Source organism: Rhinatrema bivittatum, chromosome 2 (assembly GCF_901001135.1).
Source record: "Rhinatrema bivittatum chromosome 2, aRhiBiv1.1, whole genome shotgun sequence".
NCBI lineage: Eukaryota > Metazoa > Chordata > Amphibia > Gymnophiona > Rhinatrematidae > Rhinatrema > Rhinatrema bivittatum.
The window spans coordinates 43,788,341-43,807,426 of NC_042616.1; the positions used below are offsets into that span (position 1 = coordinate 43,788,341).

Consider the following 19,086-nt stretch of genomic DNA (forward strand, 5'->3'; position numbering starts at 1 on the left):
TTTATGGGGGGGGGGGGAGAGAGCCAGAATGTGTTAGAAAACCTATGTCTGTGAGCAAGAGAGCACCAGTGAGTATGTATGAAGGAGAGAAAGCCTGTTTGTGTATAATGGGGGGTGGTGGAGAGGGAACCTGTGTATGTGAAGCAGAGAGCACCAATGAGTGTGTAAGAGCCTGTACTGTGTAAGGGAGAGAGCCAATGAATGTGTGGGAGAGCCTTTTGTGTGTGTGAGAGAGTGAGCATATAAGAGAAAGTTTGAGTGTATGAGAGCCTGTATCTTTATGTATGAATGTGTTTGTGTGTGTGATAGAGTGAGCATATAAGAGAAGGTTTGTGAGTGCATGAGAGCCTGTATCTTTATGTATGAATGTGTTTGTGTGTGTGAGAGAGTGAGCATATAAGAGGTTTGTGAGTGTATGAGAGTCTGTATCTTTGTGTATGAATGTGTTTGTGTGTGTGAGAGAATGAGCATATGTGTTAAGGAGTGTGTGTATAAGAGAGAGAGGGAGGATAAAGTGTTCATCCTGTCTCCCCTCCACTAACCCAGGACAATCTAAGGGTGACTGGAAATCAAAGGTTCCCAGGTATGGAGAGCAGGGGATATTTTTTATCCCTATTTGTTTGAATTTTTGGACTTTATTTGAAGTGTCTGTTTTGAAATACTGGTATTTGGTACATTTTTTAAATTTTTGAGTTATTAATTATTGGATGTTATCCTATTCATCAGCTCTTTTGATTTGTTTATGAATCATATTAAAATATGGTTTTACTATTAAGTTGTTTTATTTTTTATTGCTTTGATTGTTTGCTTTGTGAGGAATGGCGATGTTTCTGTTTTCCCATTCTTGCATGATATACAGAATTTGGCTTGTAGCCGTTTCCAGCTGCATGTTTCTATTTATACTTTATGGTCACTTTTTTTTTCTGTATCTGGTGAGAGTCTGTCTGCGTTTTTCATGGGTGACCAAGGTGAGGTTATTCTGAAGGCTTATAGCTTCCGTGTAGGGATCTCTAACAGCCTTGCTTGTTCTGTTTTCCTAATGAGTGTACTGGAGTTTTAAGGCCTGGGGTAACATTTGCAGTGTCGCCTTTTCTTAGGTAGGGTTTTTACTGTTTGCGTGCTGGCAGTTTGTGTTGTTTTGGTATGGGAGGTTTACTATATTCTACTTGTAATTTAGTTTACTCATGGCTTTTTGGCGTCAAGCCCACACTCAACACAAGTTGCGACAGGGGTGAGATATCAGGTGGAAAAGACAGGATAGTGAGGGGGGAGGGGGGAGCTGGTGTAGGGTTGCCTGTGAGAATATGTGCCCGCTTCTACCCAAAGCAGAGGGCAGAGAGGATGGAGCAGTCTGGGCTTTATCTGCCATCATCTGTATCTTACTCAAGGGATAAGCGACAGTAATGGGGCAAAACAGATTTAAAGAGTTATTAGAAAGCTTGTGTGAGCTGATAAATGACAAGGATTCGATTCTTCCCAATGGTGGGGGTGGCAATTATTGGTATTTTTATATTTGGAATCATTTGCTTGTACTTCACTTCGTGCACAGATTTCCAGTAATAAGGCAAGTCATTTAGTTTTGGTTTTTTTTTTTTTTTATTAAATAAATAGTCATGTGGAAGGGCAAAGGTGAAAATTTGACTCCGTGCGTCCAAAGTGTTGGGAATTTTCACAGCTGAAAGTTGGCAACCCAGGAACATCGAGTACCTGAATGTAATCTGCTCTGAAGTGCCTGAAAGGCGGAATATACATCAAATAAATAAAACCCTCTTGACTCTTCTGGATAGTCTGGCTCCCACTATGAATAGTGCAAGATTTTACAAGCCTTGTGACAACATGCACAAGCTTCATTCTTTCCTAGAAGGCAATTGGAAATATCGAAACAGAGATTATGATAGACTGTGCCATGCAGTCTGCTCAATTTGCCTCCCACTGCAAGGCAACTGACCAAAGACGATCTTTAACCTTACCCTTCACCTCTTCCCTTTCCTCCTGCGTTTTCATACAGTTTTTTTTCCCCATGCCTCCACTGACCGGTCCTATCAGAGTAGAAATATTTCCTTTCGTTTCTCCTGAGTTTAACACTTGAGAGATTCAGATCTCGCCCACATACTATGGGAACTGGTTTGCCACTGGAAACAAGGTTTGCATCTCGTGCATTATTTACACTGTCGTCCCTAACCATGTTCCCTCCCTCTCTGTCCTGTCCCCTAGAATTACTCGTAAGAACATCATTCAGTCTCAGCTCACAAGGCTTTAGTGCAAATTCTGCACCAGCGCAGTAGCTCTTCTCTGGACCTCCTCCTCTCTTGTCTGTCTCCGTTTGTCGGTATGGCCTCCAAAACGGGAGACATTACTCAAGATAAGGCCTCCTTAATGACCTGAACAGAGGCAATATCACCTTCTCTTTCTACTGATTACTGCTCTCCTCTCAAGGGAGCTGGAGGAGGCCAAAATGTACGAGAAGTAAGGAATGCCTGGGATAAGTACAGAGGATCTTTCGTTGTGAAGAGATGAGGGAATGCTAGAGATCCACTGAAGCGCAAAGCATTGCACCAAGAAGTAAACTGGACAGACTGGATAGGCCTAAAGGCTATTTTTTTTCTCCATTTCATTCTGAATAGAATGAACCGAAATAGCCTTGCCCCAAAAAAGCTATACATTTTCAGGCATTTTCAGTTTGTTTCAAAACATTTTATAAAAAAATGGCCTTCCCAGATCTCTACCACCACCACCTCTTGGGGGTCTCCCATGGCCTCTCTGGGCCTTTACACCTCTCACTTATAAATATTGGTCTGGCCTACCCAGCTGCACTAAGCCAAGCCCAGCCAAGACCTGCCTGGGCCCCTCCAAATCCCCACCCCCACAGCCACCTACAAATGGACCTGCCTAGCTCCCATTTACCCCTCCTATAGGGGAGTCTTCCAGGAAGGAAGGGACAATCCCCAGTCACTCTGACCCCATCAAAGTTACTTTAGAAATGGCACATCTGGCCTCTGAGACTGCCACCAAATGCAAACATCAAAATGACGCTGGTCTCCAGGCTGGCTTGTACCATTTCCTCGTATGTTTGTATGACTATACAAGAAAATGAAACTGGATGACCCTGAGACCAGCACCATTTTGACCTCACACTTGGTGCCAGTCTCAGAACTGGCCAGCGCCATTTTTAAAGAGACGCTGGCAGGCCAGGCAGAAGTGGGGATCACTGGAAGACCCCGCAGAAGGGGTAAATGAGGGCCAGTGACGTCTCCAGCGGGTCATTCCATATCAAGCGGACCAGGGGTCCACGCTCAACCTCCTCCAAATCAAACTAAATTTTTGCACGGGTGTTCTCTAGGGTCTCAAACAAAACCATACTAAATTTTTCACCTGCATCTCCATTGGTTGGAGAGCTAGAAGCAGTTGAATGGAGGTCACCTCTGAGTACCATGCTCCGCGCAACCTAAAATGGCCATTTTTATCCAGGTGCTGCAGCCTGACAACACCTCTCAGGGGCCTGAAAAGTTGTGGATTAATACAACCCCTGGTGGAAAGTCCCAGCGCAAAGGTTGGAACATAACGTGAGCTTGCCTCCCTTTTCATGGGCCCACAATGTATGTGAAAAATGTTACAAAAGAAATGTAAGGCCTACTTTGACGCCTCATTGCTCCTGACTGGACCATTAGTCATGGCCCATAGCATATTACATATAAGATTTGCATGAAGAGGCTTTACAGGCAACTGGAAGCAAAGATATAAAGACACAATGTCACTTTTTTATGCACATTGTTTGCCAATTTTCAGGTGCAAATATCTCTGCTGTGCAGTTTTTACATGTATTTATTTATTTAGATTTTTATATCCCGCTTTTCGGCACTTCAAAGTGTTTGAAAGAGCATCTTCTTTTTCTAGAAAAGCCACCCTGTTTCATTTTGGCCCCGATCTTGCATTGGTCAGAATTAAGGCCCCAATGATATGCGTCATTTGCGTGAGTGGGTGTGCTATGTTAAAAAGAGGCATCTTTGACGCCCTGCAGTGTAACACGCAAATGAGCTAGAGATGTGAAATTGTGCTGTGGGGTGAAGCCTGTTGTGCTTATGACACATCTTGCTTCAACGTACTTTTATAAAATGACCTCTCAAAATGGGCATTTTATTGTACCGTGTTATTTAATTCATGTAAAGGCATCACCTTCACAAGGAACTATGGTAATGTCATGATGGCAGTGTGTTATTTATTTATTTATTTTATTTATTTAATTTCTTTTACTATACCGATGCTCAAGACTAGGTCTTATCGTACCGGTTTACAATGTAACTGAGGGGAAACCAATTAACATCAAGGTAGAAAGTAAAGTTACATTAAACAGGGAGCGTAAAACCTGGGCAATGGAAGACAGTACAGAATTTAAACTAAGAAACAGTTAGAGAAAGATAAATATATAATCATATATATTTATATATATTTATATATATAAATTTATTTATTTATATATATTTATATAAATTATATTTTATATATTATATATATTATTATTATATATATTATATATATATATATATATAATATATTATATATATATATATTATATCTATCTATTATTTCTTTCTCTATTATCTATATTCATATCTCTATCTTTTTTCTATCTATTATCTTCTCCTATTCTATTATCTATATCTTCTCTCATTCTTCTCTCTCATCTCTTCTCTCTTATTATTCTTTTCTACTCTTCTCATTCTCTCTTTCTCTCACTTTATTTATATATATTTATATAAATATAAATATATTATGGCAGAGATTTTGGGAACATGACTTGGTCTGTGACATTTTTGTGCTCTTTGTGGTATCAAACTTTTCTTTGACCCAAAGGAGGACATTGAAGCAATCAGACCTGTTCAGGATGAGAGGTTTAGCAAAGGTCATACAGTTGCTGGCACAAGGGAAAATCATCAATTCAAGACCACTGACGCAACTAAAATTTGCATTAGCAAAATGTCGAATGACGTCACCTCATTCTTTGCAAGTGTTCTAAGACATGAACATTTTCCCTGCCCTTCAAGGATCCAGCTTCCAGCCTGGTCAGTATTTCGCTTGCATCTATGATCATTTCTGGTGGATTGGCCATATAGGCGAAGTCTCAATTGAGGAACGTGATGTCTTGGTTAATTTCTTGCACCCCCCAAGGTCCTGCCAGGTCATTTTACTGGCCGCCCCCCATAGAGACCCCTGTTGGGTTCCAGAATAGTACATTATTGCTACCCTTGATGCACCCATAATATCTTCATCAGGCAGGCAGTCCATTTCTTCACAAGCCACTTTGTCATGCATTGATGGGACATTCAAAAGCATCTGCAAGGCAGGAAAAAAGACTTAAGTGAATTTCTGTGAAATCTGCAGTTTAAGCAATTCTCGTATGTAGGGTCTTGCCTTTTCTTGTTTTGTGCTTAAATAAAAGCTTGGAATCCTGTGGCTGGTACCTTGTCTGGCTGTCTGGAGTGGCCCCCTAGGCGATTGGGTTGTCAATTTTGCTGAATTGGCTGTGGCTCAGCCACCACTGACCAATGCAAGGTAACTAATCAGCATACAAAGTTTTGCACTGATTTTGATGACTAATTTATGAAAATATGTCTAAACAAATATGTGTCAAAAGCTAAAAGTGTGGTAAGCACAGTAAACTGAGCAGCTTTGTAAAATGTCACATCTCTGTCTCATTTGCATGTTTCACAGTTGGGTGCCAAAGGTGGCTCTTTTTAATATACTGCAGTCACGCATGCAAACGATGCTTGTCTTTGGGACTGTGATTCTGACCAAAGCGAGGCTGGGTCCAAGACGAAACAGGGTGACTTTTGTACCAAAAAAGGTGCACTAGAAAGAAAAAAAATTAAAAACTACACAGTAGAAATATTTGCACCCAAAAAATGGCAAAAATTTGCATAAAAAGGTGACATCATGTCTTTATGTAACTATATCTTTGCTTCCAGTTGGCCGCAAAGCCTCCTAGTGAAGATCCTAGATGTACGTCATGGGCCATGATTACTGATCCAGTTACGGCCTGAATTGAAATACACATCAGGAGCAATGAGGAGTCAAAGTAGATTTGTTTTGTAAAATTTTTCATGTAGTTTGCGGGTCATAAAAAAAAGAGTTGTAAGCTCATATTAGGTTCCAAACTTTGCATAGGAACTTAGCACCAGAGGCTGTAATAATTAGAGATGTGCTTCGGGTAAAAATTTCATGTCAGGCTTCGTTTCGGTGGGCCTCCCACTATTCATTTTTTTTTCGGGGGCCCTGATTTTCATGTTCGTGCGCTATCGGGAGTTAGCGCGCGCTAACTCAAAACTGAATTTTTTTTCCGAAATTTCGGAAAAAATTCAATTGTTTTTCGGTTCTCCCGAACCATTCCAAATTAGGCAATATTGCTGACATTGCCTAATTCGGGAAAACCGATTGCACATCCCTAAATACTCCACAACATTTCAGGCCCTTACCAGGGGTTGTTTGGCTGCAATGCCCGGACACAGTGGCCGTTTTGTGTTGCACCGAGCACGGTGCTCTAAGAGTGGCCTTCATTCAGCTGCCTCCAGCTCTTCAACCAATAGAGATCCAGCCGAAAAATCTTGCATAGTTCTGTTTGAGGCCCTAGCGAACATCCACACAAAATGTTATTCAATTTGAAGGAGGTTGAATGTGGATGATTTTCTAAATTGGTCCCAACCCTAGCTGATTTGCAGGGGGGATTGGAGGGGCCCGGGATGCCCTGGAAGACCCCAGGAAGCAGCGGCAGCAAAGGTCTGGAAGGGACTTCAGGAGGCTCTGTTTGGTTTGTTTTTTTTGTTTGCCTGGATGGGGGTAATGTTTATTTTAGTTTAGTAATTAAAGAAACAAAAACATTAAAACTAGCAAAAAATCAACAACTCTCCTCTCAGAAATGGAAAAACGAAGCAATACAACATTTTTTGGGCGGCAAATCTCATTCTATTGGGTCATATACACCGTTACAATCCCTTTTTATGTCAGACATGATCCCCAGCCTGAGGATACAAGATACACCCCTCTCCTTTCTACCCTCACTATAACCCACTGAAAAGTCACATGTATCGGGGGTTATAATGAGGGTAGAATGGATGTCACATGGGGCTGTGTCAGGGGGTTATAGTGAGGGTAGAATGGATGTCACACGGGGCTGTGTCAGTGGGGGTTATAGTGAGGGTAGAATGGATGGCACACGGGGCTGTGTCAGTGGGGGTTATAGTGAGGGTAGAATGGATGGCACACGGGGCTGTGTCAGTGGGGGTTATAGTGAGGGTAGAATGGATGTCACATGGGCTGTGTCAGTGGGGTTATAGTGAGGGTAGAATGGATGTCACACGGGGCTGTGTCAGTGGGGTTATAGTGAGGGTAGAATGGATATCACACGGGGCTGTATCAGGGGGTTATAGTGAGGGTAGAATGGACGTCACACGGGGCTGTATCAGGGGGTTATAGTGAGGGTAGAATGGATGTCACACGGGGCTGTGTCGGGGTTATAGTGAGGGTAGAATGGATGTCACACGGGGCTGTGTCAGGGGTTATAGTGAGGGTAGAATGGATGTCACACGGGGCTGTGTCAGTGGGGTTATAGTGAGGGTAGAATGGATATCACACGGGGCTGTGTCAGTGGGTTATAGTGAGGGTAGAATGGATGTCACACGGGGCTGTGTCAGTGGGGTTATAGTGAGGGTAGAATGGATATCACACGGGGCTGTATCAGGGGGTTATAGTGAGGGTAGAATGGATGTCACACGGGGCTGTGTCAGTGGGGGTTATAGTGAGGGGAGAATGGATGTCACATGGGGCTGTGTCAGGAGGTTATAGTGAGGGTAGAATGGATGTCACACAGGGCTGTGTCGGGGGGTTATAGTGAGAGTAGAATGGATGTCACACGGGGCTGTGTCAGGGGTTATAGTGAGGGTAGAATGGATGTCTCACGGGGCTGTGTCAGGGGGTTATAGTGAGGGGAGAATGGATGTCACACGGTGCTGTGTCAGGGGGTTATAATGAGGGTAGAATGGATGCCACATGGGGCTGTGTCAGGGGGTTATAGTGAGGGTAGAATGGATGCCACACGGGGCTGTGTCAGGGGGTTATAGTGAGGGTAGAATGGATGTCACATGGGCCAGTGTCGGGGTTATAGTGAGGGTAGAATGGATGTCACACAGGGCTGTGTCGGGGGGTTATAGTGAGGGTGGAATGGATGTCACACGGGGCTGTGTCAGGGGTTATAGTGAGGGTAGAATGGATGTCACATGGGGCTGTGTCAGTGGGTTATAGTGAGGGGAGAATGGATGTCACACGGGGCTGTGTCGGGTTATAGTGAGGGTAGAATGGATGTCACACGGGGCTGTGTCAGTGGGGGTTATAGTGAGGGTAGAATGGATGTCACACGGGGCTGTGTCAGGGGGTTATAGTGAGGGAAGAATGGATGTCACATGGGGCTGTGTCAGTGGGGGTTATAGTGAGGGTAGAATGGATGTCACACGGGGCTGTGTCAGGGGGTTATAGTGAGGGAAGAATGGATGTCACATGGGGCTGTGTCGGGGTTATAGTGAGGGTAGAATGGATGTCACATGGGGCTGTGTCAGAGGGTTATAGTGAGGGTAGAATGGATGTCACATGGGGCTGTGTCAGTGGGGGTTATAGTGAGGGTAGAATGGATGTCACATGGGGCTGTGTCAGTGGGTTATAGTGAGGGTAGAATGGATGTCACACGGGGCTGTGTCAGGGGGTTATAGTGAGGGTAGAATGGATGTCACACGGGGCTGTGTCAGGGGGTTATAGTGAGGGTAGAATGGATGTCACATGCGGCTGTGTCAGAGGGTTATAGTGAGGGTAGAATGGATGTCACATGGGGCTGTGTCAGGGGGTTATAGGAAGGGTAGAATGGATGTCAGATAAATAAATACATCCACTGAGATAGCCACGTGTTACTTTTTACTCCTTAGTCATAGTAATTCTGTTGCATGTTTTCCTAGCATGCAGCCAGATGGGCTCAGGACCAGTCGGTTTATGTTCCCCTGCCAGCAGATGGAGACGGAGTCAGGTTTCAAAGCTGACTTCACCCTAGATACACCCCTGCAGTGACCTCAGCCCTTCAGTATCTCTCCGTCTCCAGCAGATGTGGACATGCTTTCCCTATGGGGATCGCTGTACCTTTTGGAAGAAGAAATTCTACTTTTAAACTGGAGAAAAGATCGAGCCCCACTCTCCTGCAGTGATACCTAAAGGTCCCTCCCTCGGTTGGGGATTCCTGAGGTGATTTCTGAGATCCCTCAGAGGTGAGCCTTGGTCCGAGAGCCGGTTCCCGGCATGGACTTTGTTGCTGAAGCAGCTGAAAGACAGTGGGTACAGGAAGCCGAGTGTGGTGGTGATGGGCAAAGCTCTTTCCCCCCCCCCGCAGCTGGAGACCGTCTCTGTACTCAGCCGGTAAGCACTGAGCCCAGGTAATTTAAAAAAAAAAAAAAAAAGGAAGGAAGAAGATTTACCTTCAGAGAAGAGGGGTTTCAGTAAGATTTCCTGTGGTCTCTTTGCTCGGCGCGCGTATTGACATTGTTCCCAATCCCATTGGGGCACAGGGAAGTGGGCTTACGAGCGGCCCTCCCCGGTGGGCTAGGCCCCGCTTTAAGCTTGGTCTGCACACCGCATGCTAGGCCCCGGCAGCGCCATCTTGCTCGCGTCTTTGTGCATCTCGTATTGCCCGCCACAGGACGTCGGTAAGTGCAGTGCATCGGCTCTGCGCACGCGCTGCAAACAATGGCTCTGCTGCAAGTTTAGAGCTAAAGGGAACCAACTGTAGCACTCTTTCACTTTCTCTATGTTTTTACCAAATCATTCAAACTCAAAATTGTCCTTTACGTGATTATCCCAGGGCTTCTAACAAAAACGTAAAATTCTCCCTTACCCAGAGAGATGAGGGTCTGATAATTCTCCATCATCACATCCTTGTAAAGCTTCTTCTGCTGTTCTTCTAAATCCTCCCACTCCTCCTGGGAGAAATAGACGGCGATGTCCTCGAAGGTTACTGGGACCTGAAACACAAACCCTTCCACACTCAGCCCCTTCTGCATCTCGTCCGTCAGGAGACCTCCCAGCACTGGGGCTCAGCCGGGCAGGGGGAGAGTTTTCCATGTGTTAGTAAGTCACAGGGAGTCATGGTAAGATTACAGAGTTAGTATTCATTTTGAGGCTGCATTTAAACCTTAACCCTCCATTCACCTGGTCACAACCATTTTCTTTATGAATGAAATGCCCCAAACTCTCTCTTTTGTGCTGTCTGTTTAGCTTGCAATTTTCTTCAGAGATAGGACCTTCTATTAAATGTATTTGCACAGCACTGGGAATAACGTTTATGAAGAAAATAATTAAAACCAGGGCCCCCTGGTCTCCCACGATTCTGCAGCCGTGGTAAGAGCCACAAAACGTGGCCCTTGCCATTGGCTTTGACCAAGCCTGGCCACATTGCTGTGGAACACCAGGGACCTTCTTAAAAACTATTGCATTGGTGGCCGCGGGACGGCGCTGCTGCACTGCCCCCACTAGAGTTACAATCAGAGAAATGTTTAAGGAGGGTACTGTTTATGGTTTTGAGGGTGCAAGAAGATAGAAAGGGACATGAAGATCGGAATTCACAAGTATGTCCCGGAGGTTTTTTTGCCTCTCCGAAAAGCAAAAAACAAGGTTGTTCATTGAAAATTGAATGTGGAGTTAAGACTGCCCAATGTCATTTAATACAAATCTCTCCAAGTCTGCTGGAGGAAGGAAGCACCCAAGGTAACCTGCCTGTAGTGGGGGCTATAGCAGGTAAGAACAAGCGAGTCCCTTACCCGAATCTCTTTCTCTCTTCTTGCACCCTCAAAACCATAAACAGCACCCTCCTTAAACATTTCTCTGAGTGTAACTCCAGTGGGGTGGTTCGTGTCACCGCTTATCTCTGTGGGTAAGACAAGTAGGAAAATGAAAAGAGGAATCTTTGACCCTTGGCTGGTGTAGACGCTAATCGAAGAGCGAGGCCCATCTGGGATCGCATGGGTTGCACCAACACCAACATCTGATCTCTGATTGGAGGTTTTTTTGCCATTGAAATTCTACAGCCTTTTCCCCATGGGGGTGATTTCTCAACTCCCCCTACGTCGGGAACAGCATCGGATTTTTGAATTGGGGGTCCCTCTGCCCCCCCTCGGGGCTCAATAAATAAAATCGAACGGTCTGTCTTTTTAGGACATTCGTCTTTTTTCTTTGGTTTTTTTTTTTTACTTTCCTTTAACTGCCTCTCTCTCCTCGAATTGCTTATTCTTTATGACGTTTCATCTAACCCGGCATCAGGTTGTACATGGGCATCCCGCTCTTGATTGGTTCACATTTTCGTGCGCTTGGGTGCTTTTAACTAGTCTGCCGGCATCCAATCTGGCAGTCCCAGGCGCAGGTTACGCTTGTTTATAGGTAGGTCTTTCTGAACCTTTGGGACATTTTTAGGGGGTTTGCCTTTAGTTTCCACTGCTTTTACAGCATTTCCTTTGTTTATTTACAGACTGTTTGCAATATTGCTTTGAAGACCGGTGCAGTCTATTTCTGTCGCTCCCGATGCGGTCGTTGCAAAACACGGCCCCTGTCGGGGCACCGGCGGTGCTGTCATCGTAAATGAACTGTATTCTCTCAGCCTTGTATGGTTAAGACTGCCTGTCTGTTTTGAAGAATCTTAATAAAATGTACCTTTCGCATTAAGACATCATTGTCTGCAGCCGAACTTAAAAGACTGAACACATCTTTTCCAGGGAGTGAACATTGGTGATGGGATCAGGTTTTGGTTATGATGGGGATTTGGACACCAAAACTAACAACTGTCTTTGGGTGTTTTTAGCTTTGGCATAGGGTACTGAGGAGCCGAGGCAGCATTTTGGGCTCTGCCTCCTCCTGCTGGCCAGAGGATAAACTCACTTGTGCAGACTGGTCTGGCAGGACCCCCAGGAAAAGATGTAATCTTTTAAGTTCGGCTGCAGACAATGATGTCTTAATGCGAAAGGTACATTTTATTAAGATTCTTCATAAAACTGCCCAACACAGAGCCGTGTTTCGGATTACGAAACAATCCTTTTTCAAGGGCTAAATCATTTCCCGTGGTCAATGTTTGATTTTCAACATGAAGACTTAGAGACGTGCATTTCCGGTATCAGCGGAAATCAGCAGAAAAAGTGCATATTACTAGTGGTATCACTATTGGAGAAGCTTTTGCAAAAGAATATAACAAAAATAATACACTAATATTGACCAATGATTAAACATAAGGTGGAGTGTGAAAGTGAAACCATGCTATACGATGAAACCTATTATGATGGTCAATGAAGCCTAGTAGTTACACACGTTTCAAGGTTCTTGGTGAAGGATTCCTACCCAGCTTTTTTTTTTCAACCCCATTCTCTTCCCAGGGTGGGGCTATAGACTGGTCTGTCAGGACTCCAGGAAAGCCAATTAGCAGGTAAGAAGCTAACTGAACCTTCCTGATCGTCCTGCAAGACCAGTCTGTACAAGTGGTACATAGCTGTACCAATCCTGGGTGGGAGTAATGTAGACCTGCTTCTAGGATTCCCGAGGTAATTGTGCCCTTTTCCTGAAGGCTCAGCCTCAAATGTTCTGTAAATGCATACAAGGGTATTTCTGCATTTGCCCTGCAGATATCTGCTGAGTCTATTAGTTTATACTATGCCCAGGATGATGCCTGGCACTGCACAGAGAGTGCTTTAGGCCCTCGGTGTGTCAGCTTTGCCTTCAATATACCGGTTCCCGCAATTGCTTCACTAGAGGCCCCCTTGCCCTCCATGGGCCCCTGCAGCAGACACCCAGGACTGCCTGCTTTCTTGTACCCCTTGTGACTTCTCACTATCACCTCAGAGCCTTGTGCATCTCTAGTACTCTGAGCTCCCACTTGTGACTTTGACCTTCAGTTTCCTAAAGCCCAGCAACGAAATCTCTTGATTTATGAGAAACCACTATTCTTGAAACAAAGGCCTCACATTGGGCAACCTGATACTGTTTCCTTTAAAATGTTCTAAGGCACCACAGAGATGGATTTCCATCATCATCTCCTAGATCAGTGGTTCTCAACCTTTTTCCCATCGTGAAACACCTGACAGGCCACGCTCACATGTGTGACACACTGCTCAGTACAATTCATGGCGAAAATAAAAAATAAAGGCCCAGTATTATTTTTATTGTTAAGAATGACACAAGGGAAAGATAAGTACTCTATCTGAACAGAAATTGCATAAACATCCCATACCAAAACAGCGCCAATTTGCAGCACTCAAACTTACAAGGCAAAACTGAAAATATTACACCAGGCCGTAAAACTCCAATACTCCTCCTATTAGGAAAACGGACCAAGCCAGGCTGCTATAGAGCCCTACACAGAAACTACACGCCAGCAAAATACCTCACCTCAGTCACACGTTCAGATCCTCACCTAACAAAGAGTAAAGAGACCATAAAGTATAAATAGAAACATGCAGACCAAAACTGAACTGGAAACCGCAACAAGCCAGAGAGACTGTATGCAGTGTAACAAAGGAAAAAGAGAAACATCACCAGTGTCATATAACAAATCAAGAAATATAAAATCAATAGCAGTAAAACCAGCTGATGAATGAAAGATCCAATAATTAAAAACTCATACCAAAACTTTCTAGAGACCAATAAAATATTTCCAAATAGCAGGCACAAAGATCCAATAATGAAAAATAATGATAAAAAAATGCTTTGCTCTGCATACCTGGGAACATTTGATATCCAGGTGCCCTGAGATTGTTTTGAGTTAGCAGGAGGAGGAATGGTTTGCTTGCAACTTTCTCCTCTCTCTTGCTCTCTCTCTCACACTGGCTCTCAATCACGCACATTTACACATGCTTTTTCTCTCTCACTTACATACGCTCTTAATCACACATTTACACACATGCTGTCTTTTCACACATACACACTTTCAATCACACACTTACATGCATGCTGTGCCTTTCACTCACACACACAGACTCTCATTCACCCTCTTACAAACAGGCTCTCTCTCTCTCACTTACACACAGGCTCTCGATCACATACTCTCTCACCTACACAGGCTCTTAGTCACACACAAACACACATGCTGTTAATCATACATACACATGATCTCTCTCACTTACACATACAGGTTCTCAGTCATACACTTACATACATGCTGTGTCTTTCACTCACACACAGACTCTCATTCACCCACTTACAAACAGGCTCGCTCTCTCTCACTTTCACACAGGCTCTCGATCACATACTCTCTCACACACAGGCTCTCGATCACATACTCTCTCACATGCTGTTAATCATACATACACATATCTCTTACTTACACATACAGGTTCTTAGTCATACACTTACATTCATGCTATCTCTCTCACACACAAAGGATCTCAATCACATACACATATTCTCTTTTACACAAACAGGTTTTCAATCACACACACACACAGAGGATCTCAAACACATATGCATGCACACTTGCTCACTCTCTCCCCCCACCTAATTAGTGGCAGTAGCAGCCTCCTCCACTTCCAGTCCTCACGGCCTCGAGAAAGGACTCCCATCGGCTGCGGGGGCTGACGTTGCTCCTCTTGTGTTCTGTGCCGTGCTGCTCATTCTTAAGGCCGCGCCTTTCTTCTTCGGGCCACTCTGCTAGCACTAGCATGGTCTCTTCTTCCCGCGCCCGCGGCTACTGCATTACACTTCCTCTTCCAGACCACAGGGGTGGGAGGGAAGAAGAGACCATGCTGGTGCCGCTGTTTCCAGCTCTCCTGCTGCATTCCGCCGGGGCTATCAGCATTTTAAGCCCAGGCGGAGGATGAATTCCTATTTTGCTGGGGTAGGGGGAGCTCTGGACCAGCGGGGGCCCTGGAAGTGACACGAGAAGGGCATGCACTGCAATTTCGCAGTATTCCTCAGGACATGTTCATGGTGTCCCCTTGCCACTCCCTGAAGAAGAAGCAGGCAGTGAAGTTTACACGTCAAAGGCTTCTCAAACTGTGGACTGTGTTTCTGGTGTCCACGTCTCAAGAAAGCAATGGGCGATATTCCATTTAGTTTGCTGTGCCCAGATTTTCAGAAGGTGTTTGACAAAGTCCCTCATGAGAGGCTTCTACGAAAACTAAAAAGTCATGGGATAGGAGGCGATGTCCTTTTGTGGATTACAAACTGGTTAAAAAACAGGAAACAGAGAGTAGGATTAAATGGACAATTTTCTCAGTGGAAAAGGGAAAACAGTGGAGTGCCTCAGGGATCTGTACTTGGACCGGTGCTTTTCAATATATTTATAAATGATCTGGAAAGGAATACAACGAGTGAGGTTATCAAATTTGCGTATGATACAAAAATTATTCAGAGTAGTTAAATCACAAGCGGACTGTGATACATTACAGGAGGACCTTGCAAGACTGGAAGATTGGACATCCAAATGGCAGATGAAATTTAATGTGGACAAGTGCAAGGTGTTGCATATAGGGAAAAATAACCCTTGCTGTAGTTACACGATGTTAGGTTCCATATTAGGAGCTACCACCCAGGAAAAAGATCTAGGTTTCATAGTGGATAACACTTTAAAATCGTCGGCTCAGTGTGCTGCAGCAGTCAAAAAAGCAAACAGAATGTTAGGAATTATTAGGAAGGGATGGTTAATAGAACGGAAAATATCATAATGCCTCTATATCGCTCCATGGTGAGACCACACCTTGAATACTGTGTACAATTCTGGTCGCCGCATCTCAAAAAAGATATAGTTGCAATGGAGAAAGTACAGAGAAGCGCAACCAAAATGATAAAGGGGATGGAACAGCTCCCCTATGAGGAAAGGCTGAAGAGGTTAGGACTGTTCAGCTTGGAGAAGAGACGGTTGAGGGGGGATATGATAGAGATCTTTAAGATCATGAGAGGTCTTGAACGAGTAGATGTGACTCGGTTATTTACACTTTCGAATAATAGAAGGACTAGGGGGCATTCCATGAAGTTAGCAAGTAGCACATTTAAGACTAATCGGAGAAAATTCTTTTTCACTCAACTCACAATAAAGCTCTGGAATTTGTTGCCAGAGGATGTTGTTAGTGCAGTTAGTGAAGCTGGGTTCAAAAAAGGTTTGGAGAAGTTTTTGGAGAAGTCCATTAACGGCTATTAATCAAGTTTACTTAGGGAATAGCCACTGCTATTAATTGCATCAGTAGCATGGGATCTTCTTAGTATTTGGGTAATTGTCAGGTTCTTGTGGCCTGGTTTGGCCTCTGTTGGAAACAGGATGCTGGGCTTGATGGACCCTTGGTCTGACCCAGCATGGCAATTTCTTATGTTCTTAAGGAGGGCTCCATTTGTCCCATCCTGGATCTCAAGAAGGTCAACCGTCATTTGAAGGTGACTCATTTTCGCATGGAAACCTTACACTCTGTGATATGGTGGTGCAGTCAGGGGAATTTCTGACCTCCTTGGATCTGTCAGAGGCCTACCTTCATATTCCCATCCAACTGGAACACCAATGCTTTCTATGCTTTGCAGTGTTGGGGCGCCATTATCAGTTTTGGGTGCTGCCTTTTGGTCTAGCCATCGCTCCTGGAACATTTTCCAAGGTTACGGTGGTTGTAGCGATGGCCTTGCAAAAAGAAGGAATCCTGGTGCACCCGTATTTAGATGACTGGCAGATTTGAACCAAGTCTCAGGCAGAGAGCCACCTGGTGACACACAAGGTAATCTCCTTATTGCAGGAGCTCGGTTGGGTGGTGAACCTGACCAAGAGCAATCTTCAGCCATCCCAGTCGTTGGAGTATCTGGGGTCTGGTTCAACATGGGACAGGACAGAGCTTTCCTACCGGAAGTTCGGATCCAGAAAGTGATGCCTCAAGTGCGTCAGTTGATGAAAACCATATGCCCAGACATTAGTATAGGGCTCAGGGGAAGCCCTATGCTCATGGATCAAAATCTCAAATACTAACCAATATTCCCAAGCTTCAGAATAGAGCAGTCCTCACAACTGGCCCTCCTGCAATTACACCCTTAGAATGAGCCATATACATTGAAGGAGGATATGGTCAGAAGTAGCAGAAGCATAAATGGGAATCCTAGTGGAGAACCAAGGCGGCTGGGCCCAACCAGAGGGCAAGAGCCAACCGTCTAGAATTTCCCTGATGGTCTAGAATTCCAAAGTATTGGATTCTAACTCAAAGTAGGCAGCCTAGGAAGTAGTAGCCAGTAGTGTATCCTTAATGTCTGAGAGCAAACTGAGAGAATGATTAGCTCTCACACCCTCTGGGAAAACAGTCAGATTCAAGCTATGATGGAGTTCTCCTGCAGAACTGAGCAGTAATTCATAGTGCCAACATAAGCATCCTACATATGAGGTGCCTGGAGCTGACACGCTGCAGACCTGGAAGTGTAAGCTTTGGCAGAAATAGCCTTTGCCCTACTAAGGGTCAGGTAATGCACTGTCATAAGTGTTTTGGGTTAACTTCATTAAGTCTTAGACAAGTAAATTCTTAGGTCAGAAAGGGAAAACAGGAACCAATGGGTTCAAATGTTCTGGGAAGACCATAACTGGCATCTGCACGAAAGGGTGCATTTTTCAACGTAGCCAAATTAATTCTTCCCCAGAAGAGCCATGACTTCTCGGTTAAGAGAAGCAGACTATATAAGGAGGAGGATAGTCAATGCCAGGTGTCATGGCCGCTGGTGGTGCGAAGGCGGACCATAGCAAAGTGTAGAGTCTGGTGCCTCTGCGAGGTCAGGCTGCGAAAGGTTTAATATTTCTGGTCGAGGAGTCCAGGTTCTCGATGGTGTCCTTCCACCAAAGGAGATTGGGAGGAAGGCAAGATGCACAAAGATTACAAGGGCAGGCTCAGTCTAGCTTGCCAAAAAAAACCATAGGAACGAATGCTTCTGCACTCCCCCCCTCAAGATTACTTTCTTCTGGGGAGTTGAGATCAGGCCTCCTCAGCTTGGAGGTGGACTAACTTAGGAGGGGATCAGTGATCACCCTCTTTTCAGATGTTGTAGGATAGCATCTAGGACAGCGGTTCTCAACCGGTGTGTCGCGACACACTAGTATTACCCGAAACACACACAGGTGTGTCACTACACTTCCCGGTCCCCCGCTGGCCCAGAGCTCCCCCTGCCCCAGCGAAATAGGAATTCATCCTCCGCCTCTCGACCCACCTCCAATAAAAGAGAGAGAGAGATGTCCTGTTCTTGAAGATGGGTCGGCAAACCTTCATTGATTGGGTGGCTTGGGAAGTTCTGCCACCCGAGACCGCTCCTGTTTTGGGCTGTCGGGGACAAAAGGACTGAGACCTACTGAAAAGCCAAGACCGCTGAAAGTTCGTCCTTGTGTAGGGACGAAAACGCCTGGAACCCCGGAGATGTTATATCGCAAAGATAGAGAGGATCAGCTTGGTGGGGATGTGGCACTTTATGTCCAGGAGGGTATAGAGTCCAACAGGATAAAGATCATACAAGAGACTAAATACTCAGTAGAATCTATATGGGTAGAAATCCCATGTTGTTGGGTAAGAGTATAGTGATAGCAGTATACTACCGTCCACCTGGACAAAATGGTCAGACAGATGATGAAATGCTAAGAGAAATCAGGGAAGCTAACCTATTTGGCAGTGCAATAATAATGGGAGATTTCAATTACCCCAATATTGACTGGGTAAATGTAACATCAGGACTTGCTAGAGACATAAAGTTCCTGGATGTAATAAATGACTGCTTCATGGAGCAATTGGTTCAGGAACCAACAAGAGAGGGAGCTATTTTAGATTTAATTCTTAGTGGAACGCAGGATTTAGTGAGAGAGGTAACGGTGGTGGGGCCACTTGGCAACAGTGATCATAACATGATTAAATTTAAACTAATAACTGGAAGGGGGACAATAAGTAAATCTACTGCTCTAACACTAAACTTTCAAAAGGGAAACTGATAAAATGAGGAAAATAGTTAGATAAAAACTGAAAGGTGCAGCTGCAAAGGTTAAAAGTGTTATGCTCAGGCTTGTGAACCCTTGGGCCGACAGGAGGATGGTAT

General features: G+C 44.7%; 1 protein-coding gene across 1 annotated transcript in view; it reads right to left on the bottom strand.

The window, feature by feature from the left end:
• The window catches only part of LOC115085959 (gastrula zinc finger protein XlCGF26.1-like), a 30,398-nt gene that overhangs the window by 7,562 nt on the left and 3,750 nt on the right, over nt 1-19,086 (bottom strand). The window contains exon 2 of the mRNA XM_029592534.1: nt 9,920-10,046. Coding sequence (XP_029448394.1) covers nt 9,920-10,046 — 127 coding nt within the window. The remainder of the gene's footprint in view (nt 1-9,919; nt 10,047-19,086) is intronic.